Genomic DNA, 23,562 nt, shown 5'->3' with positions numbered 1-23,562 from the left:
CTCCAAGCGGTAAATAATCCACTAAAGAATATAGTTGTGATACATGAACAGAAGAAGACCCTTCAAGCCTAATCTACCCAAGTATCTAAGCCCTCCAAGTTTTTTGCTCCAACGAGGTTACGCCGAACCTATTTCTTCTTTAGTTTCCTGGATTCCGCTACTATACCATAGCATCAACCAATGTATATTGGTTCCTTCCAAACTGCTTCCCTTAGCACCAAATGAATCTTCTCACAGACGTAGGTGTGGTGAGATAAAGATTTAGTCAATGGCCTCTCAAGGATGTGACAATGGAGAGGAAGAGAGTAGAGAAATTTGTAGAGTCTCTAAAGTAAAGATTGGGGATGATGCAATCTTATTTTTCTCTAAGATTTCTCTCACAAAATTCTCTCTAGAAGCTCTCTTAAAATCATGGGTATAAGGGTCTATATATAGTAGGGTGAGAATGGAATACGAAGAGACAGTTTTTTACCAAACAGGGTAAATTGGAAGCTTAGTCTCGCAGCTTGTCCAAGTTGCGAGTTCAAGTCGCGATGTAACGGCCTAGCCAGCCTGAGACTTTTGTCCTGTAGTGCGACAGCTGGTGTGACCCTTCAGCTTCCCTGTGTGCATCTCACGTGCCTGCATTTGGTGGCTTGTAGCCGCGAGCCACCTGCGAGTCCTAGTCGCGAAGTTTTGCTTCTTTGCACATACTTGAGCTTTTCTTAACATCTTCTCACACACTACCTTTACAATAATCCCACCTAAATACAGGGTTGCTAAGTACTAAATTACAAGCAAATTGGCACGAAATAAAACCAACAAGATGGTTGATAAATTTCAACCTTACAAATATATTATTATTAGTATATATTATATATTATATATATATATATATATTATATAAGCACTTATAGTATATAATATTATTATTAGTATATTATCCCTTAAATATATTATTATTAGTATATATTAAATTTACAGCTAATTTTAAAAAAAAATTATTAAATAATAATATATTTTAAATATATATTAAATATAGGTGGGTCGGGTCGGGTTTGGCAGTTTGTAATTTTATGACCCACACCCAACCCGACCCACTATAAAAAAAAAAAAAAAAAAAATTTGTGATCCAACCCAACCCACCAAATCTTAAAAACCGACCCAACCCGGCGGATCGGATCAAGTTTGACAAGTTGGTAGGTTTTCTGCACACCCCTAATAATTGCGTATGTTCCATCTTTCTCTCCCTTTTTCTTACAATAACTGGGGTTAGACGAAATTACAAATGTTGAATCACATCATTAATTTAATATTGTTGAAAAAAGAAAACAATGAAAATGAAGCTGGACCACCAGATAATCAAATTCAGTTATTAAGCATGTAGTCTAGATCATCAAAGTAGTATAAATGCGTGTGTATTTACAATGCCATAATATTTAATTCACAATAAATTTATTCGAACAGAACCACTTAGGTCGAGAGCTGGCCTGCACACCATAATTTCTAACTCTTTAACTCAGCAGATTTCGAACACAACCAAATTATTCTTATCTTTTTATCCAAAGACACATGGTAGCAGGTTGGAATCATGAACCATAAGGGTGTATTTCCATAATTATATCCCAAAAAAAAAAAAAAAATTGTTGGATGCACCCGTGTGAACAGAAATCTCACATGAAGAAAAGATAAACAACCTGAGAAATTTATTATAACATAATTAAATCCAAACTATAGTCCCAAGATTTTGGTTGAATTGATTTCCCTCTATTGCTATTACAGCCTTAATGGAAATCAGCCAATGGCGCCATGCAGCAATAGGGCAAGGTTATCAAAGTTAATATTTAAGAAGTAAAACAAGGAAAATATGAAATATCCTTCTTTGCACTAAACAAAAAGTTGAGTTGTGACATAAAGGGATAACCAGTTAAAGAAATCTAGGAAACAATATGGAATGCATATTTCTTACTTATCTACAAATTGTGAATGTGATTATCTATATCACGAAACAAAATCCATGTCTCAGAAGCCTGAATATGCAATCAATCTATTTCTTACTTTATGAAATCAATCTATTTCTTTATCTACGACTTCGGAATAAGGCACAGCCATTCTCCCTCTAAAATCAATCTTATCTGTCTACGCAATTAGAAGCTTGAACCTGAAGGACCAGCAGAAGACCCACTGGCTTCCCCAGAGAAAATGATCTTCTGGTTCATAGAAGAACCTTCAGTAACTTTGCATTCTGACACATCACCAATGTCCAATCTACTAGGCAGATGTTCAGAGAAATCAACAGGAGATAACTGCAAATTTGAAACAATCCAGAGCAGGAAAGATCAGAAATAAATGAGAAGAAAATTCTATGATCACATTTCAAAACAACAGAGAAGGCAAAAGCATAATCTTAGACACCACACAAAGATGCCCGTTATTCAAACTTGAATCACCATTTTAATTGATTACTAATATAAACGATAGAATTACATAAAACAGAAAGGAGGAGAAACAAAACCAAAGTTGTTGCATATAAGCATATAATGGCAAAGTACTAAGCATATAAAGTAACACCTCTACCCAATTGGATACACTTAATATTACTTTTGAAAGGGTGGGAACGGTGGACCGGAGTGTCCTCCCTGCACTTTATTAATGCAATCGTTCAAGAAGCAAATTGGCATTGAAAACAACATCATATGTAATCACTGGTGTGTTATAATTGAAGTAAAGGCTTTCCAAAGCATACAACTTTTACCTCTAGTTCATTCAGCATATCAATAGAGGTTTCCAGGTCACCCTCATTAACAGAGTAAACATCAGCAAGGGACTGCTCTGACATATTGGGAAACATGATTGCCAAATAAGCCAGATCCATCTCAGGATCTTCATCTACACACTGTTTTTTTGTCAGTTCACTCGAATTCTGCACACCCTTCTTTGTGAAATCATTGCCAATGAGAAGTTCATTTACGTCATGGATGTCATAATCAGAACCAGCTTGGGGATAGCTTTGATTCATTCCAACAGGACCATTAGGAGGACAATTAGACCAAGTAGTCTTACCAACATTCTTCAAAGAATCTTCTGTTGTTAACCCAGAAACTTGGTTCTTATCCTTTGTTTCTTGCTTGTGAAGTGGTATGTATAATGCTGCATTTGGATTTAAGGATGACATTCCTGGCTTCATCTTCTCAATTAAAAAAACTCAAAACTGTGGAAAGAACACAAGTAGAAGAATTTAGTACCGTCACTAGCAATAAAAACTCCAACCAAGAAAAATAATACATAACAATCTATAAAGTCCAGATGGTCTTCAATATATACAAATATCCCTGTATGAGATTGCATATTGAAAATATGTGAAAACCAAAGACATCAATGATTCCGTAAAATTATCTTAATAAATAGTATGTTTAAAAACCCAGCACCTATATCTGGTAAGCATATAGGAAATAAATTATCAGCATTGCTGGGTGCCACATATCAAGGCCAAATATTTTAATAATTTCCTGATATTTTCTTAAAACACTGGACATATATAAATTTGTATTTCAAGAACTATCATCATTTACCAAATGTTTAATAGATAGTGCATACAGAGATTCATTAAACTGTGTTTCTTTAGAAACCCACCCTAATTTGGTGGATATGATACCTACCATTGAGTCAAGATCATATGACACTTTCTCCTTCCATAAGAAATGTGGTCAAATATATATATGGCTCTATCTTCTGTTCGAACCACAGACATGGGGCACCACAAAGGATGCCAAGCTATCACTTTAACCACAAAATATGGATCTATTTCTATTGCAGGTAGAGCATAATACATATTTTTATATATAGCAGACCCCAAAATTTTGCACTAAGACATTATTGTTGCTGTTGCAACCCTCCTCAACTAACCACGAAAGAATTAGTATATAACGCAAGGCACAGGTATTTTTATATATCTAAAAATTTGCAACTCAATATTCAAAGTTATATTGAGTGCGCTCCAGGCTGATAATCAATGTAAAAATAATGAATAAACTAATATAGTTTTCAATTTTCAGTTTTTAATTTATATTCTTTTTTCTATTTTATTTCCACCAATTCCCTCTGCATTCAAGCAAGCAATATAATAACCCAAAAAGATAGAAAGAAAAAGTAATATACAGTTCAAACGATTCCAAGCTAAATATTTTATAATCTTCTACAATTCACATCCAGAATTCAAAGTAACTATCATGAAGAATAAACTTTATAATCTCACTTTCACAATTCCATAAATTTCATACTTGCTTTCACACATGCACATACATATATAGAAAATCCTATAATACTTCTACGTTTTTTGATGGTATAATTCTCACTATGATCATAGCCATCAATTTTCAAAGGTTTTAGTCTCTACCATGTCTTCCTGAATATAAATTAAAAAATTAAATTAAAAGAAACTTAACGCAGTTGAATGATTAAAAGCAAAATCACAGAGACTAAAATCTTGTTTTCCATTTTCTCAGCAAGCAAACAGATGATAATCAAATATAAGCAAATAGGGGAGAGAAAAACAGAGAGTAAGCAAATGAGAAAAGTGCAACTCAGAAGAGATTTCTTCTATCTTCGTAGCTTTCAAGAACTGTGAAAAAGTAAATAAATAAAAAAATTAGGTTCCTTACTTGCTATTCACTTTCACCTTTTCTTTTTTTCTCAGCAAACAAACGGAGTAATAAGGATCGCAGCGCACGAAAACCGTTGCGTTTTTTGTTTAAGGATCGCAGCGCAGCGTTAACCCTAGTGAGCCCCCTCGAGCTTTTTCGAACAGCGAAAAGAGAGACAGAGACAGTGAGTTAGTCCGCAAGAATCGTCCGAGTTACCGAGTGAGTCGAACGGTTGGGATGAGAGAATGAGAGAGAGAGAGAGAGAGAGAGAAGAGTGTGAGAAGCTTGAATTGGGGAAATTGAACGGTGATTGGATTGTATTGGAGCGGAGAAAAGTAAAAGGAAAAAGCTTGTAATGAATGAATAATGACGTGTATTTTTATAGGTGATGTTGAGTGATCATCCCGAGGCTGATGGTGATGGATATATATAGTGTGGGATCCTACTCTATTTACCTACTGCTTCACGCGCCCTCCGCGCCTGTCTATCTAAATATTTTTCTTTTTCTATATTTTCTTCTTTACTGGCTTTCATTTAAGATCACCAAGAATACCACTTGTCAATAACCGTTTACTAAATATCAATAGTTTTGTATATAATGTTATAAAATAGTTGTATTTCTATTTATTTATTTTACATTGTTAACAATTTGGAAAAAGTTTAAGACAATTATTAGTAGGCAAATTTATTAAATATAAGAGATTTTGAAATATATATTTACTAGTGGAATTATAGACAGCATTAAAATTTTCAATTTTTTTTTATATATCGGTTCTTTTTATTTTTAGTAGACATGTGTAGGGTAGACCTACCAAACAGGTCATGTTGGGTCAGGTTACGTATGAGATTAGTTTTGGATCATCTTAAATAAGTTGTGAGTCAGTTGGATCAATCAGGTTGTCAAGTTAATTAAGGTACAGGTTGACCCATATTTTTTTTACATGCAATAAGAAAGATAACAACAATGATCGTATTGTCTTTGTGTTTGTCTTCCTTTCAAAAAAAAAGACAAAAACAAAACAAATAACAAAGTACTCAAAAATAAATTCTAAATAATATATAAATTCTTAAGTTTACACTGTGTATAATTTACAAATGATATCAACACTATAATCGAGAAAAAAAAAATACTAAAGATCTCGGACCACAATTTTTTTAAGGTGCGGTATGTTATTACTATAAATAATAAATGCCACAGACCAACGCTAAAAGAAAAAACATCTAACTTTGCATATCATCTTCGAAATTTAGAAAACAAAAAACAAAAAGTTTTTTCTTTTAAAAAAAAAAATTACCTTCTTTAAAAAATAGGTTGGTACAGGGTGACCTGTTTTTCTTAAGGTTGGGTTCAAGTCAAGTTAATAAGTTTGAGTCTAAACTCGGTTTAAAACATTAGTATTATTATTTTTTGTGTGTGTTTTAATAAGTACTACTATTTACTCCAAAAAATAAAATTTGGGTCTATTTTGCTAAGTCTACATTTGCGTAAGTCTGATATAATGAGTATTTAATGAAGGATACAAGCTTCGCAATAGTTAAAACCACTTACAAGTGCACTTGAAGTTGGATGAAAATTTTGAGGTTAAGATCACAGGCCAGTTGATTGAGCACAGTGTGGTCAAAGGTAAAATGGTAATGATAGCCTAGGCCCTACAGCGGATTTGGATTGGGTGAGCTATTACACCATGTCATTATGAGAAGAAAAAATTGAGAAGGTAAAATAGTAAAAAAAGTTATAAGTTTGAAGTTAGAAGTTATAAGTTTTGATTCAAGGGTTGAATTAAAAGTAATTTTTTTCAACTTTCAGTTTTAATCATCAAAAGATGAACAAATAGGGAATTATTCTGATTCGAACAAGGGGACGTTATAAAAGCACAAACCCCTTTCATTTTAGCATTTATTGTTGACAACTGCCACAGTTGTATTTAATATTATTTGACTAGTTACAATATTTTAGTTTCCTTCGGGTGGATTGACCAATGGACTATATGGTTGAATTTAATCATTCTTGAAAAAGCTCACACTATCTTCTTCTTTTTTTGAAGTACAAGCTAACACTATCTTTATTGTATTTATTTGTTCATTTATTTATATCTGCACACTACCATATTGTATTGACCAGTATAATTATGTAGTTGTATTCAACGGGAAACCTAAGATATTATACATAAAAAATTATACCTAAGTTTTGTCATTTATCTTGTGACCCAAAGGGACTAGAGGGGTGTCGATTTTCACCCACTCCTCCAAGGACTCCCTAAGATACATGGGATGTCTAACCTAATCTCTAAATTCAATGGAGAGGGAAATCTCTCATTGTGCTCTTAGGATAACCCTTATAAATACCCAAACCAAGTTATATCAAAGGTATGAGAAGTTCTAATCCACCACTCTTAAAATTTCCTTTTAAGTATCTGTATCTAACTAGACCATTGGAGCACTTCTGAGTTTTGACCAACCATCCGACCATCCACAAGGTTGGAACTTGGTAAGTCTTGCTTCTAGTTAAAAACCTCATTATGGTGATCTTTTAAAGCTTTTTAGGACTAAAATTTTCTATATACCTACAAGTGTGACTGTGACTTCATATATATAAGAAAATGGTGTGTTGTCTTTGGCTAGACTATTTCACCCCATCCATGAGATATTCCGAAAACCCCATAAATCGATAGTGTGGTAAATTGAACTTAAAACCATTGAGTTTACGTCATGCCCTAGACTAATGAGCACACCACCAAACTACTAGTTGGGGGGGGGGGGGGGGGGGGACACTCTTAAATCTCAAATCCTTAAAGAGAAGGGAGAGGGGAACTATGCAAAATGGTCTTTTACATCTATTCAACATACTGAAAAGTAAGCATATAAACATTTGTCTCATAAGATTCTTTGACAATCAAATGCTAATTGAAACATAGAACTAGAATGTAGCTACGTCTTACCTTCCCAACTTCTCTTTGAAGGAAATCTAAAACAGATGGGAAGGGGAGCAAGCACCAGGTAGTAAATCAAAATGAATTTATTCTCCAAGATGTTGCCATTAAAACATCAACCTTGTTGAGACAAACCGAACTGAGTATTTATCATTTTGAACTCTATACATCATGCTTTGATGCTTTATTTTCAATGCATCATCTTAATGTAGTAGCTTATTAGTATTTATATATGACTCGCATTGCTTGAATCCATCATACACAAATACTCAGTAAATTTATCAATAGCGGCCTCTGGCAAGCAAATGCATACCACCACTGTCCCATGATGATCAGCCTTTCCTCCTGGGAGGATAACACAAACTTGTGGGGTGGGAGTCAGGTCTATAGGACCTGCATATACTGGCCTTCCCCATCCAAAATCTGCAGACTCATAAATGGAAAATCTAGTCCATTGGGTAATTGTCAATTTCCCTCCAAATTCAAGCCTTTTTGGCCTGACTGCCTCAATGTAATCCACTGTAGACCTCAAATACTCCTCTGAAACATTGAGTCGAGCTTCACGAACTACACGGGTTGTGTCTGAAATCTGGCCATTCACAAGCTCTGAGACAGTACTTGTTGCACAAGCCACACACACCACATTGCCATAAAACCCTTCTTTTAATGGTGGGTTATGCAGCTTTTGGCGAGCATTGACCGAAAATGTAAGCCTAAGCTCATAGTCTAGTGGTCTGACATCAAGTGCTTTCACCCATGATCTCCATATATGTGCAGCCATAGCATCAAAGGTAGTGCATACGTCATCTGGTTGAGCCAGAGTTTTCAGATGAGACTGGAATTCCTGGCTAATCCGGTAACACTTCTGAACAGGCTTGGTTTGCCACAAAGTCATAGTCAGGCTTGAGCCATCTTCAATTCTCATAAACTCAACATGTGGAAATTTGACCAGTGGAGGGTTGCGAGGTAGAAAGATTTCCCTTTCCCAACATGGCTCAGGTTTTGCTATTATGGTACCTGCTTTTGCTGTGGCAGCCCATGCCCTAAACAATTGCATGGCACCAAGTCCATCACAAATACAATGGCAAAGTCTCAATCCTAGGCTAAAGCCACCACAGCTAAAAAGGGTTACCTGAGCTATGACTAATGGCATGTCAAGAACTTTGTATGGCTCCTCATCAGGGAACTTGAAGATCAAGGGTTCCCAACCAGGGTTTGGCACTGTGACGTCTCCTAAATCTGCTAAGGCCATTTTACAGTGTGCCTCAACCATGAGTACTCCTTGGTTTGGTCCAAAAAACACTTCTAACTTACCATTCTTGGTCTCTCTAAGCCTGCCTGATAAAGGATAGTAAGGGACTAGTACTTCAGCAAGAGAATCACATAGTATTTTCATGACAGGTTTTTGGCTGGAATTCATGCCAGCTGCAGGCTCATAAAAATATATTGTAGGAGTGAAAACACGTGCTCCGATCATGTCATCGAGGTTAGACAGGTAAAGGGTGTCACCTGGCTGAGCAGGAATAGGCCCTGAGGGCATGACAGGAAACGTACGATCAATGGTTATAGCAATTTTCAGGTGAGTGAAATGGAGCTCTTGAACCCACGGAAGATCCATGAGAGAGTGCTGAGAGATCCCACACCAGGCGGTGGCATTTGTAGAAGAAAGTTTTAGCTTTGACATACAAAGATGTTTGGGCTAAATAGATGGGGATTATAAAGTTATATTGGTGTAGAGCAGTTGGTGGTGATATCATTCATGAACTGAAAATATTCAATTTGATTAATCTGTACTGTTGAATTTCATTGATAATATATTTGCGTCTTTGTGTGATATTCACCTGCTTCTCTTTTTATTGAATTGTTGTTATTTTCTTTGTTAAAACAAACAAACCCATAATCCTTACCTTCTTGACAGACCTACTCGCACAATCATAATAAAGCTTCACGAAGAAATGAGGTTTAGGAACTATGAAATTTTATAATACTACTGTATTATTTTAATCCGGTCACAATGGAATTAGAATGGTACATAAAGAGTCATTTGCAGAATCTCGATGTGTTTGCAACTTCATCATGAAGATAACTCAAATTTTAATAATTAATCCTGTATGGTGATGAATTTCATAAATGTTGTAAACAATTAACTTTAAAAATAAGATCATTCCAAATTATTATAATTTTATTAGATAAAAATTGCCAAATCATTATAAATAATTAATATTTTACTCGTTCTTTTTATGGCGTAAATGCACTTTTGATCTCTACATTTTGGAATCATTTTCATTTTGGTCCCTACATTTCTATTTTACCACTTTTAATCTCTAAACCAATTAATGCATAACATTTAAATCTTTACCGTCAGCCAACTAACAGGAAAAGCTAAGTTGGCAGACGAAACACCCTATTAGCTGACGTGGCGATTAAAATATTATTTGGCATTTTTATATGTCACGTCAGCATTTTAATTTTTTTTATAAAAAGCCATGTCAGACAATTTAAACCAAAAAACAAAATAAATTAAAAAACAAAATTAAACTCAATCCTAAGACCTAGAAAAATTAAACTCAATCCCAGGACTTCTTAAACCCAGAAAAATTAAACTCAAATCAACCACTTCATAGATCTCAATCCCAAGACCCACGGCGAGCTGCTACCCACGGCTCCACAAACCCAGGTCCACCCACAACACCACGACCCCACGCTGATGTCTAATGTGACAACCCAAAATCTCAGATTGACCACCACCAAAACCCAAATCGCAACCTACACGTCACGCTCCTCAAAACCCAGACCCAAATCAATCATGCTCCTCCTCCACAAATCAAAACCCAAACCCATAGATTGGCTTCACCGGTGACAGATCGAAGATATTGGAGGTGGGTATGGCTTCGCCGACATGAGGGAGATTTTTGCCTTGGTGGATCGGGTACATGCAGAGCTCGAAGTGGGCGAAGGTGAGAGAAGAGAAGAAAAGGGAGAAAACTCATCGAACTAGCGTCGGAGTGTGGGGTGGAGTTGCGTCGGAGTGTGGGTGGACATCGGACTCTTTGTCGTCAATGCGTGGGGGTGGAGCTACGTCTCTCTGTCGTCAGTGTGTGGGGGTGGAGTTGAAGGGTTTCGTAGCGGTTGCTTTCTCTTGGAATTGGAATTGGAGGACTTGTGAGTCTGAGGGTTGTGAGTTTTAGGGCGAGCGAGAGCGTAGGGAGAGAATAAGCTCGTTGAAGAAATGGAAGCAGCAACAGCAGCCATTTTTAGTTTTGGCTCAAATGAAATGAAAGAAGCGGCAAAGAAAAGTATTGGGAGTTTTTTAACCCATACCTAGATCTACTCCAAACCCAGAAATGGCGACATCGAATCTGTTACAAACCCCGATTTGCTCCTAATAAGAACATAAAAAAGGAAAGAAAAGAAAAAAAAACCATTCAGATCTGGGTTGGTGTTTGTGTACAATTGATTTTTGTGGAAGAATTTGTGAACAAATTTTGGAATATTTTGGGTTTCTATTATTTTGTTCTTGGGATTGAATATTATGGGTTTGTTGTTCTTGTGTGTTCATGATCAAGATGAATTTAGAATAGGAATTTGATAATTTGAATGTGAAATATATGAGTTTATGGGGTTTATGAGTTTATGGGTTTCTAATCTTATTGTTCTTGTTCAAGGATCTGAGATCTCCATTCATATGATTTTTTGTTTTTAATTCTGTTTGTAATTTTTTTTATTTAGTTAAATTTTTTTTTTAATTTTTTTAATTTAGATGCTGATGTGGCCCTTTTTAATGCCATCTGCCACCTCAACTTTTCCCGTTAGTTGGCTGATGATATAGACTTAAATGTCACGCGTTAATTGGTTTAAGGACTAAAAATGATAAAATAAAAATGTAGAAACTAAAATAGAAATGACTCCAAAATGTAAGAACTAAAAGTGCCAAATCATTATAAATAAGCAATATTTTACTCGTTCTTTTTATTCTATCACCTGAATCTGCCGTTCCTTAAGGTGCATCATTTTCTCACTTAAAATCATCTTTGCACGTTCACCAAATTATTACTCTAATATTGTCAATGAATGCATGACTAAATTCCAAAATCCAAACTATTTTAACATACTAGATGATCACAAATCCCAAAACTTGTGAGGGAAAAACATGTCCACTTGTAATAAGTAGAAGAAATCAAGAAAATATGGAACACCCACCCACGAAAAAAAAAAAAAAAAAAAAAAAAACCCAAAAAAGGCAAATTTTATAATGAAGACTACCATGTGCCAAACACATTAAAAAGAAATAATTTGGAAGACTAACAAGTTGACAAGTAGTAACCTTATTCAATATAAAATAATTTGAAAGATCTGAAGTGACCTGCAGATATACCCATGATCAACAATAACAACTTTGCTTAGGAGAGAGGGAAAGGAATGAACCACACTGAACTGAAAGGGAAATTTACGGAATATTTTATCCATTCTCATGTTTGGAAGTTTAGTGGGAAAGAAAAAAAATGACTAGGAGGGAAGACAAATCCCATCCCAACCCTTCTGAATTCCTCCCAAACGTGGGATAAACACATATTCGTTTAATGAAATTGATGTAAAAGATTAATTTTATTCCTATTACAAGAAAAAAGAAATAAAAGCTAAATGATATAATAGTTAAATTATATATTTCTTTGCTTCCTAATTTTAGAGAAAATATATTTTATGAACTTCCAATTTCCAAACATACCCTAAGATGCAACTCTTTGAAGGACCTTAGGTTAGTAACCAAATCTTCCTATATTCCAATCTCTCAAATCTTTACTAGCTCAAATTTCAGCTGTGCGCACCTTGACATTTACATAGGAACCTGTCTGATCATGCCTATAAACACACAAACTAACACTTTGGATGTAAGCAACAGCCAAAGAAGACTACTACCAAGTACCAACTTGAAATCAATATGGAGCAACAATTATTCAAGATCAGGTGATACACATAATCAACAACAATGATGACAAAACAACTGAAGATATATAAATAACCTTTTTTTACCCTTTGCCTGAAGTAAAACTAGAAGTATCTTCATGAAACTCAACTTCACAAAACCAGTTTCCAATGTTTATTTTGCATTCACCAAATGAACCAAGAGTACATGTTCATATATGAGAAAAAGAAATTACAAAAACCAAGGATCTCGCCAGCTTACCGCACCGGCTGCTGATTGTAGTGATTCTTCTCCTTTTTCTTTGCTGCAGCAAGCTTTGCATTTCTAGCAGCAGCCTCACTTGCAGCAGCTCGGGCAGCAGCATCCATCTCTTTGCTTGATGTTTTTTTCTTCTTCATAGATGTAACTTTCTTTAGCCGCTCCTTAACATCAATAGAAGACGCATCCTCTGCCTTCTCACTCCCAGCAGCTTCTTCTGTTGCATTTCCAGCATCAGCGCCATCAGGCTGGTCCTGGGATTCTTTTAGCTCCTTTAAAGATTTATCCTTCTTTTTCTTCTTTTTTGCACTTTTGCTTTCCCCTGTAGCATTCTCCTTCTTATCTAACTCTCCATTTAGATTCTCTGCTTTCTTATCTTGTGAAATACCTGCTAGGCCAAAATCATTTCATTTAGGAAAAACCACCAGGTAATAAGCCAAAAGAAAAATAAAAAATTAAATCAACAAAGCAAACAAATTAAATGTAATTAGGAGAGACATGCCAATAGAACAATCAAATTGATCCGTAGTAGTTCTAGCAAAAGTTAATTATTAGCCAAAAGAAAGCATTTATGTTCATTGCAAAAAACGGCCAGTGGATATCAAACTTCATATTTGAAGGACAAATAAATTACTGCTTCCTGTCCTACTATAATTATAGTGTTGAATATAATAACAAGAAGCAGCCAACAAGGCCTTAGTCCCGAAATAGACACGATTACTAACATTAAATAGATAACCCATTTATCACATGAAAATTAATTCTACTTAAATAACAACTAAATTCTTATTGTTCAGGATTTCTGAACTTCTTAACAACATTGGTGTTTAAATTTTAGAAGATAATGCATCAATTTCATAATTTAAATTAAGTACATTGCTAATAAATAATCCTGAACATCCTTGGTTAGCAGAAGAAAAAACCAAATGCTATGCCTACATATGACAGTAAATGCCACATTACCATGGGTATCATCTTGGCCACTGGTCTCTTTGTTGGTATATCCTAATTCAGCAAGAACAGCCTCGAGTTCTTCAAGCTCTTTTTTCTTCAGTTCCTTCTTTGAAAGCTGCCTCTCTGCATCTTTAGGAGCCAAAGAAGCCTCAGGAGGCTTTGTAATAACAGGCTCAGCAGTTTCAAGTGGTGCCCCTGGCTCATTTTCATGTTCTTCCTCAACATCATCATCTACTTCATCAAGACCTTCCTCACTTTCGGTTTCCTGATATCCAAATATTAGTAAATCTAAAAATTACTTAATGTAATTAGAGCAACATGCACTTTTCATGAAAAATAGGGCAGTCACAAATCAATTACTGCAATTACACATTTCACGGTCCACACCTCAGGTGGAAAAATGATAGCTCTAGTTGACAAATTAAAAAAATAAATACAATGTAGGATGCAAGAATAATCTAGTTGTAATAAGCAACTCCTTAATTCCTCTAAACTTTGGTCTACATTAAGTGTTGAAGTGTGTCATCGATATCTTAACTCTTACCATAGTTATTGCCTTCGTATAATTTAATTGCTATTTGAGTAAACGCTAAAATATTTTGACTGCTTTGGCTAAGATTATTTTCATCTATCGTTGGGTCAATTGATTGATCACTATATTCGGTAAGCTACAAGGTCTTTCTATTGGTTTTCAACAATTTATGACGGATTTCAGTGCTACTAGTCATTTTCCTTCCATTATTGCTTCTTTTGTACTTTTAATTATGAGATCTTCTATTTACTTATCAAGAGAGAGAGAGATCTTCAATTTAGATTAGATTTTTTTTCCTAATATAAAAATTCAATTCAAGTTTTATGAAGGAAAAAATATATATTCCATGCTTGAGGGTGGGAGGATTTGAATTATGTATGTCTCGGTTAGAAATACCAAGATGTGCCAACCAATTGAGCTACAAGGCTCTCTTACTTATATCTAAGGCCAAATTATGGTTGCTTGGTTCACCAAACACCCAGCAAACTAATTGTTGCCAACTCTAGCAACCTGATTGGCTAGTTCAAAAGCCCCACCAACTTTGGTGGTCCACAACCATTTCTTGGGCTATATATGAATGTACATTGGGTGTCATCAGTGTAAGGCCCTCATCTAAAATGCTTGAAAGGCTATCACTTAGGTTGCGTTTGGATACTTGAATTTGGATTTTAATTTTAAAGTAATGGATTTGAAATGCCTTAATTCCAAATCCAAAAATATTTAAGTATGTCATATGGATTTCTAAAATTCTATGGGTTTAGAAGTTATTTCGAACTCAAGAATTTTAAGGTTTAAAATCCTTGGCAGATTTTTCAAATCCAAATCCTTGACCCTTTGTAAACTATTCAAACAAGGTATTTTGAATTTAATCACCCAAATCCAAATCCATGTGCCCAAATCCTGCCATCCAAACACACCATTAAGGTCATCCAAATGTTTGGATTTTGGATAACAGAACATCATTCTAAATATATATCCATAGCAATAAATTACACAAGTTGAGAGATAACACAATTAAGAGCTTTAGATATACACTATAAAGGGAGCATTCTGTCATTTTGATCCATTCAGATGCAGTTGCTTGGTCGCCAACACAAAAGGAAAGATATGGATCAACTGACCAGGTCCTCCTTTTTAGTTGACACCATCAACACATGTTTATTTGACAAAAACTATGGATACTCCTTAGATACCAACAACTACATTACATTTCCCAAGTTGATTATATTTTATTAATCTAATTTTGACAAACTCAATGTGATGACAAAGAAAATACTATTATTGCAGAGGCAACAGAAGAGAAGCTACTGATCAACCGACAACATCTTCCATTATTAGCAGCTGCCACCGACAAATATTAAATTGATATAAAGTATGGATCCCGACAAGCTACAGGACATCTTCCAAGTCTGTCATTCATAATCATTGCATAGAAGCAATCTAATCCTAAAATTTTCAAGGTAACGACAAATACAAAATTAAGTAGGCTACACCAAACATTCTTAAAGCTACAACGATGCTATTATTAACATGTTTGTGCAACCCTTTACCCAGGGGAGCAATACACGTGCACTTTGAAGGATCAAAGTTCCTTGTTGTGAAATTAAATGATCAAATGACTGACCAAATCACATGTAACGCTTGACCAATACACATGCACTTCGAAGGATCAAAGTTCCTTGTCGTGAAATTAAATGATCAAATGATAGATCAAAGCACATGTAACGATTGAGCAATACACGTACACTTTGAAGGATCAAAGCTCTTTGTCATGAAACTAAACATCAAATGATTGACCAAAGCACACGTAATGCTTGACCAATAAATGTGCACTTTGAAGGATCAAAGTTCTTTGTCGTGAAACTAAACAATCAAATGATGGACCAAAGCACACGTAATGATACCGTATCCTCACCTCACCAATCCGACCAAGATCCTTTAAATTACAAAATTCCAAAACAAAGATCACGATATGACATTTATTACTCCACATTCATAAAGTTAAGTCTGATTCTTTCTTAAAATGAAAACCAGGTATCTCATGAAAATAACGGCCATATTCAACAATAACCAACATTATCTGCTACTTTAATTCTTTATCCTAGGTTCCCATTAACCTCAATAGCAGTTCAATATTCCTAAATTCATCCATCACACTTCTCAGCCGAAAAAATGGAAGCGAAAATACATTCTAAAAAACACAAGATGTCCATCTCAGAACATAGCAAATTATATGATACCCACCATAATAATAACAACGTATTTTCAAGTGTTTTAATCTCCACCATTCCTTTACGAGTATAAACAAAATGCCAATATTAAAAAACTTGAAATTTTGATCATCGTGAGCACCATAGAAGAACCCCTCAAAACATATATAATCATCATATCAAACCGCACAAACATCAAATTTACCTTAATCATTAAATCACAATTTTTTATTAAAAAAAATTGAATATTTCTAAAAATAGTATAACACAAAAAAACCAGTCCATATGAAAGATTACTCTCCTCGTCAAAATTCTACAAAACTTATCCATTATTGTCCATAATGCCCTTTCTGAAATTAGCAAAAAGGCATTAACAAATTCCGACATAGCATCGTCATTTTTAGCATCACCATCAAAACCATAACCAAATTTAGAAAAACAAAACAAACAGAAAAAACACCAATTGAAGAAGAATCAAAACACACCAATTACTCACTCACCACAAACCATTTCCAAAATCTACATGCACATACATATCAAAGAAAGAAAGAAAACGAATTGTGAAATGAGGAAAAAAAAAAAAAGTAAAAAGTTTTACCTCGTCGACAGGCTCAGCGTCGCTTTCTTTGACGGCACCGGCAGCGGCGGCAGCCCAGGGCGAGTCGGGAGGAGCGGCGGCGGAGGCGGTGGTGGCGTAGTAATCGTCTTCGTCGTCGTCATCGACATCTGCCCAAGACTTGACGTTGAGCTTGGCTGGGGTCCAGATTAGCTCCTTCTCTTTCTTCTCCTCGTTCTTCTTGGCCTTGGACGAAGAACCTTGCTGGCTTTGATCTTTGTCTTTCTTCTTCTTCTTCAAGCTCCCAGCGCCGCGAACACGTTCGTGCTGTTTATCACCACCGACTCATCTCTCCTGCTCCCGCCTCCAACCATTCTGGTTTTCCTGCTCTCTTATCCCGCTTCCGGTTTACTCTCAGTCCCGTTGCCAAACACTGTTGTTGAATGTTAAAAATGATAATGTTTACCGAGTCTTTGAGTTTGAGTTTGAGAGAGAAGGGGCAATATCGGAAATGAGTTAAAACGAATAAATTTAGAGATGCAGATTAGGGTTTTCTTTAAGAGGAATTAGATTTTTTTTTGGGTTATTGTAGAATCGGCGGAGAAGAGAAAGACGATCTGCAAAGAGATGGTGATAGTGGTGGAACTGTTGTAGCGTTTGGATAGATGAACCAAAACGCTTCGTTTTGGTCACTGCGAAAAAAATATAAGAGATTTTTTGATTCACTACGTAATCTATAATCTCTGTGAAGCTCTCTCTCTCTCAGGCAAAGGGTCCTACAACGCTCTCTTAGTTGTGTTGTGTCTCTTTTTATTTGCGAGACTGTTGAGACTTGGGAGTTTGGGCTGGGCTTCGGCGAGTGAGTAAGCGTGCCACGTAGGCTGGGGGTAAATTTGGAATAATGAGACATTTCAAATAATAACAAAATTTCTCACTAAACTTTTCTTATATTTTTTTTTATTAAATATGAATTTTAACAAAATTTAATAAAAAATAATTTTATGTCAAACAAAACTTAAATTATACAAAATCTAATAAAAAGATAATTTCATGTTAACAACAAAAAAAACACGCAAAATACATAAAGTCTTATAATTTTCTTTTACGAGTTTATTTATTTTGAAATTGGTGCTTAATAGTCACATTATTAATGCTGCAAATTATATCTCTTTCAAAATTTTAATTAATAAAGTTTTTCTTAGCTTTTTCATTTTTTTGTAAGTGCCTAATATATTGTTAAGAAGACCAAAGTTTAAGGACAAAATTTAACTACAAATTTAAACTGCAACTCTCACCCAAAAAAAAAAAAATGACTACATATTTTAAAAATCTAACAATTGAATCATGTCAATTATATATTATTTACTATTCTATCTATAAACTTATTTTTTATTTACAATTTTAGACTACAAAAACTCAAAATTTAAACATTTAATTGGTGATATAGTTATTAATTTTTTATCTTCTTGAAACTTTGCAAACATGGAGGGTATAAGAAAAAAAATGTAATCTAAAGGTGAATTTGTCAAAATTCAAATCCAATAAAAAAAAAATATATTGATTGGACTTGTAGCCTTAGTTTACAACAAAGTTTGATACAACTAAGTTTGTTGTCAAAATTTATCCAAAGTTTAATTATGTTGTGCCTAAAAAAATTAGGGTAGTCACAATTTTTTTTTTGGGATAAAAAATTCATAAAATTTTTATAATTAATATATAATAATTAATTTTTTTCCAGGTTAGGGTGGTCCTATGACCACCCTGGCTGTAATGTGGAGTCGCCCTAGTAGGAAAAATGAATGTTTGCACAACTTTATATTGGATGATGTAGGAGGTTTTCGGGGTTGGTTATAGATAAAATGTGGAACTTTTTCTATTTTACATAGATGAGTGCAAATGCTCATTGTATTTTTTTTATTATATCTTCTATAATTGAAATTTTTCAAGAAGATTAAATATCAATTAAATATTTCATCAACTAAATGTTTAAATTTCAAATTTTTGTAATTTTAAATTATGATAAAACATAATAAGTTTATTAGTTGAATAGTAAATAACATCTTATTTGAATGAAATTTAACATGCATATTATGAATATAGAAAACATACAATCCAATAATTATATTTTCAAAATATATAATCATGTTAATTTTTTAGTCTAATTTTTAAAAAAGTTTATTTTTAGTGAGAGGATTTCTTTCCAAACACTTTATATTTAAGATCATAAGTTAATCTTAAGAGGTTAGTTTAGTGGTTTCTAAGGTCTCATAATATTTATAAGATTTTAGATTTGAAACATCTAACCAATATCTTAGGGCTATTCCTATAAAATTTCTTCTTGTAATAATATAGTGCGTGTGAAACAAGAGGAACATGAGTCCAAATCTTCTGTCCCACTTTTCCTGCTCCACTCTATACTCCACTAATAAATATTTGTCACGTGTTCACCTAATTAATTAAATACTATCATTATTGACTTATTAATACTACAATTATTAATTAATAGTAGTATTTAATTAATTAAGTGAACACGTAACAAGTACTTATTGGTGGAGTATAGAGTGAAGCAGGAAAAGTGGGACAGAAGATTTGGACTTAGAGAAACATACCCTCGAGGACACCTAGTTTGTTAAAAAAAAAAAGAAAAAAAATAATAAATTATAAAATTTATTTTTGTAATAATCTAGTGCATGTGACACAATGTGTCACATACCCACGAGGGAGGCAAAGACTTCTGGGCACCTAGTTTGTTAAAAATGAAAAGAAAAGATGATGGGTCGGATTTAGAATCTTAGATGGATGAGGATTGAGACGGGACAGAAAGGAGTGAGTATTTATGAGTGAGGGAAGGTGAGCCGTTGGATTTGAAGGGAGCGTTACGATGGGGGGGTTTGTTTGGTGTGGGTCCCATTAAGCTTGGTGGCAAGGCATTTTTATCGTGGTGGCGGCGGAGGTTACGTATGTGTACAAAGAAAGTGGAATGAAAGTAAGGATTATTTGCAGGATGGGAGGACAATTGGCTGGCATGCCAAGCTTTTGGACCCACCGTGACCCTGTGATATGAAACGCATGGTAACTGACTCTTTCTTTCCATTTATGATTTGTTGGCCTCGTTGCGAAATTGGCAAATTTCCTGAAACGCTTTTCATCATTTTCCACGATATACAAACTAATTTATTTATTGAGATCCTTTAATACATAAATAAATACTAATAACTAGCCTTATCACTACATAAATAAATAATAACTAGCCTTATCACACGCAAGTGCAAGTAATGAGGCTTTTAATTTTTTAGTGGTGGTAGAAAAAAAAATTATGTTTTTATTTTTATTTTTTATATATAATTTTTATTTTGAAAATTTAATTTATAAGTGGATAAATAAATTTGAAAATCAACAAAAGAGTGGCCCTATTTTTTAGGCAATATTTTAGTAGAAGTTAAGGTTGTATTTTTGCCGGATTGTCCGTTAGTTTTGTCTCTACTTAAACATAAGGATACAGAGATATTTAAAAAAAAAAATTTCAGTCCAAACAGAGAAAACCCCTTAAATAGTAATATAGATAATAAAAGATTAAATCGAAAACTACACCTTTATAGTTTTGAGTTGTTTGAATTTTATACTTTGAAATTTTAAAATTTAAAATTTACCACATCTATACTACTATTTATGGGGCTTCTCTTGTTTGAACCAAAATTTTTTATTCCAAAAATACCCCTACACTCCTAGATTTAAGTAGAGATAGACTAAAGGATAGTCTGGCATAAATACATGTCTAACTTGCACTAAAACATTGTCTACAAAATAGGAACACCCTCTCACTAACCCACTTATTCAAAGCAACTATACGATTATTGTTTTGTTTTTTTAATAGAAAAATAAGTTAAACAACCTACGTTTCTGATATATACAAGTTTTTTTTTTTTTTTTTTAAATAAGTAGATACATCTTTAACTCCTACTAAAACTTTGCCTACAAAACATGACCATTTTTCTGATGGTTTTCAAATTGCTTTATCTATTTATAAATAAAAAATTAAAATTAAAACAAACACATGTTTCTTTGTAAACACATCTGCCATACTCATCACACCCTTAGTTTTTTTTTTTTTTTTTTAATGATTGGAAAATATAGTAATCCAAAATTATAATAAATCCTCTAAATTAACCCTTACCCAAAAAATAGAAGAGCAATTTTTATTCTGTTTGCATATGCAACTCCTCCATCCATATTTTTTGTTAAGTGTCTCATAAACTTGTCATGCGTGTTTAGTTTGTCCAATAAGACGATACTACATCATTTTCATAGCCTAAAAAATTAAAAATGACATGACATAATAAAAATGACGTGATATCATTTTATTGGATGAACTAAACACTTGTGACAATCTTGTTTGGCACTTAACAAAAAATATAGATGGAGGAGATGCTAATGCAAATAGAATAGAACTTCAAGGGGAAAGATTTAAATTTTGAAATTTCTAAGTGTAAAATCTAAACAGCTTCAAACTTTAGGGGTGTAATTTGCAATTTAGCCAAAAAAAAAAATCTCTTCTTGAGCAAGGAAGACAATGAAGCGAGACCGGTCAAATCATGAGTGTCCTATCTCAGCTCATCTACTTCTTTTAACATGAAGAAAAACAATAAAATTAGAGGCACAATAATTTCATAACAAAGTTTTGGAGGAAAATTGTTAATGGTAGATAAAAAAGTAAATGTTAATAATAAACTCAAATGAAAATCAGTAACCGCTTACCACCTAGACTTTATTGTGAAAATATTGTGCTCATAACTCCACTCTTAAATAAAAAGGTACAAATTGGGACAAATCAAATCGAGGTGGTATGACCAAGTTTGAAATTTTGTTCATTAAGGTTGAAATGGCAGGTAAATTTTGAACATGTTACTTGACCGATATAAATCACTGTCATATTTCACTTCATCCTAAATTTCAATTTTTTTTTTCAGTCCATTCCGCTAAATTTTGATCGAGAACATGAACAAAATATCAACTTTTTTTCCTTGGTCCTTACTCCATATTTAAAATTTCCATCTTCCTTATATGAAATGTGATTTTTTCATTTGATATTATTGTCATGGGAATTTTTGAACAATTGATTTGATTCATCATAATTTTTCTTCTTGATTTGATATATAAAAGTTTTCCTATTTTGGCTAAGCTATTGATTCATCTTAAATTAATGTGCCCCTTGTTATGTAATGAGATATTATAAATCTTCTTGTGTATGTAATGATAATGCATATTATTGGATTTTGAATTGATAATTTGATAAAACTATGCGATGAAGACTTAGGTACATTTATTCTGTGTTATATATAATAACTTGTAACCTCGTGCATATTCATGAATACATTTAAAGATATACAATAAGATGCATAGTATAATTTATATATCTATACTATTATTTAAGGGGTTTCCCCTATTTAGATTTCTCATTTTTTAGTTCAAAATACCTCTACATCTCTATGTTTAAGTAGAGACAAAACTAAGAACAATCGGAAAAAATCAACTCTAACTCCACTAAAAATTCCTAAAAAATAGGGCACTCTTTTTAATTTTCAAATTTATTTATCCACTTATAAATTAATTTTCAAAATAAAAATTATATATAAAAATAAAATAAAAACATTTTTTTTTTCTACAAATATAGGACCATTAAAAAAAAAAAAAAAAACCTCATCGCAAGCGCAAAGCGCCTATGATGAGGCTAGTCACTATTTAAAGGACTTCTCCTGTTTGGACTGAACATTTTTTTGGTTCCAAAATACCCCTACACCTGGACAAAATTGAAAGACAATCCAATAAAATTACATTTCTAACTTCATATCCGCTAAACCACTGCTAAAATTCAAAATTGCTACAATCACTCGTATTAAAATACGGCAACCAACACTCCTCTTCATTTTCTTTTTTTTCTTCTTTTAGAAAAACATATATTTTTTCTGCAAGATTTCCTTTTTTTCCCTCTCCTTCACGTTAAGTTGGTTTTTTTTTTTTTTTAAACCCTTACTTTTTTTTTTAATGGGAAAAAACCCTTATCCTTATTCCTCTTTTATATATATATATATATAATCTTTATCCCATCATACCAAAAAAAAAAAAATCTTTTGCAAGATCTCCCTTTTTCCCCCTTTCCTTCACATTAAGTTGGTTTTTTAAAAAAAAAAAACCTTTTTTTTTTTTTTTATGGGAAAAAACCCTTATCCTTATTCATTATCCCATCATCTCATGTAATTTTTTTTTTTTAATAAGATTATCCAATGTAGTTAAAAGAATATTCAATTATCCACCAACATTTCTCACTTATCTTAGTGAAAAAAAAAATTAAATTAAATCAAATCCCATGTTCACCCCATTTCCTAAAATTTAGCATACCTTTTCAAAATTTAAAATTTAAAATATTCACAACTTTTAAAATCTTTTCTTTTTACAATTTGTTTAGCAGAGGATTCTAATAGCCCAACCACAACTTCTCCTAAACACTTTTTTTTTTGAGAAAAAACATTGTGATTTTATTTATGATGCCATTATGGCAAGGATTACATTGGATAAATG

General features: G+C 33.4%; 3 protein-coding genes across 5 annotated transcripts; all 3 read right to left on the bottom strand.

Annotated features, from left to right (window-relative positions):
• Positions 1-1,845: 1,845 nt before the first annotated feature.
• Positions 1,846-5,008, bottom strand: LOC112027580 (polyadenylate-binding protein-interacting protein 5). 3 transcript variants are annotated; one of them, XM_024060230.2, is made up of 3 exons: positions 4,658-5,008; positions 2,735-3,190; positions 1,846-2,285 (listed from the first exon to the last, which is right to left on the bottom strand). In XM_024060230.2, the coding sequence occupies exons 2-3, from the start codon at positions 3,164-3,166 to the stop codon at positions 2,127-2,129; spliced, it is 591 nt and encodes a 196-aa protein (XP_023915998.1). In that variant the 5' UTR covers positions 3,167-3,190; positions 4,658-5,008; the 3' UTR covers positions 1,846-2,126. The 3 variants fall into 3 exon arrangements, with proteins under 3 accessions (XP_023915998.1, XP_023915996.1, XP_065636863.1); XM_024060228.2 differs by having other exon boundaries at positions 4,641-5,006; XM_065780791.1 differs by lacking the exon at positions 4,658-5,008 and adding an exon at positions 3,639-4,575.
• A 2,709-nt stretch (positions 5,009-7,717) lies between these two features.
• On the bottom strand, positions 7,718-9,215 carry LOC112027578 (omega-hydroxypalmitate O-feruloyl transferase). Its single transcript, XM_024060227.2, has one exon. It carries the CDS (start codon positions 9,168-9,170, stop codon positions 7,779-7,781), a length of 1,392 nt encoding a protein of 463 aa, XP_023915995.1. The 5' UTR covers positions 9,171-9,215; the 3' UTR covers positions 7,718-7,778.
• Positions 9,216-12,543: 3,328 nt separating this feature from the next.
• LOC112027581 (nucleolin 1) lies at positions 12,544-17,787 on the bottom strand. The gene is given in 4 exon segments (XM_024060232.2): positions 12,544-13,122; positions 13,698-13,953; positions 17,029-17,285; positions 17,288-17,787. Coding segments are annotated over 4 exon segments (975 nt in total). The 5' UTR covers positions 17,361-17,787; the 3' UTR covers positions 12,544-12,733.
• Positions 17,788-23,562: the final 5,775 nt, after the last annotated feature.

This window comes from Quercus suber, unplaced genomic scaffold, assembly GCF_002906115.3.
Source record: "Quercus suber isolate HL8 unplaced genomic scaffold, Cork oak 2.0 scaffold_247, whole genome shotgun sequence".
In the NCBI taxonomy this organism is placed as follows: Eukaryota; Viridiplantae; Streptophyta; class Magnoliopsida; order Fagales; family Fagaceae; genus Quercus; species Quercus suber.
This window is presented reverse-complemented; position numbering and strand designations above follow the sequence as displayed.

Excerpts from the sequence above, each read along its gene's own strand:
- LOC112027580 (XM_024060230.2), bottom strand. The coding sequence starts at position 3,166 with ATGAAGCCAGGAATGTCATCCTTAAATCCAAATGCAGCATTATACATA. Across the intron at positions 2,286-2,734 it reads ATATGCTGAATGAACTAGAG|TTATCTCCTGTTGATTTCTC; the intron begins GTAAAAGTTGTA and ends TCAAATTTGCAG.
- LOC112027578 (XM_024060227.2), bottom strand. The coding sequence starts at position 9,170 with ATGGATCTTCCGTGGGTTCAAGAGCTCCATTTCACTCACCTGAAAATT.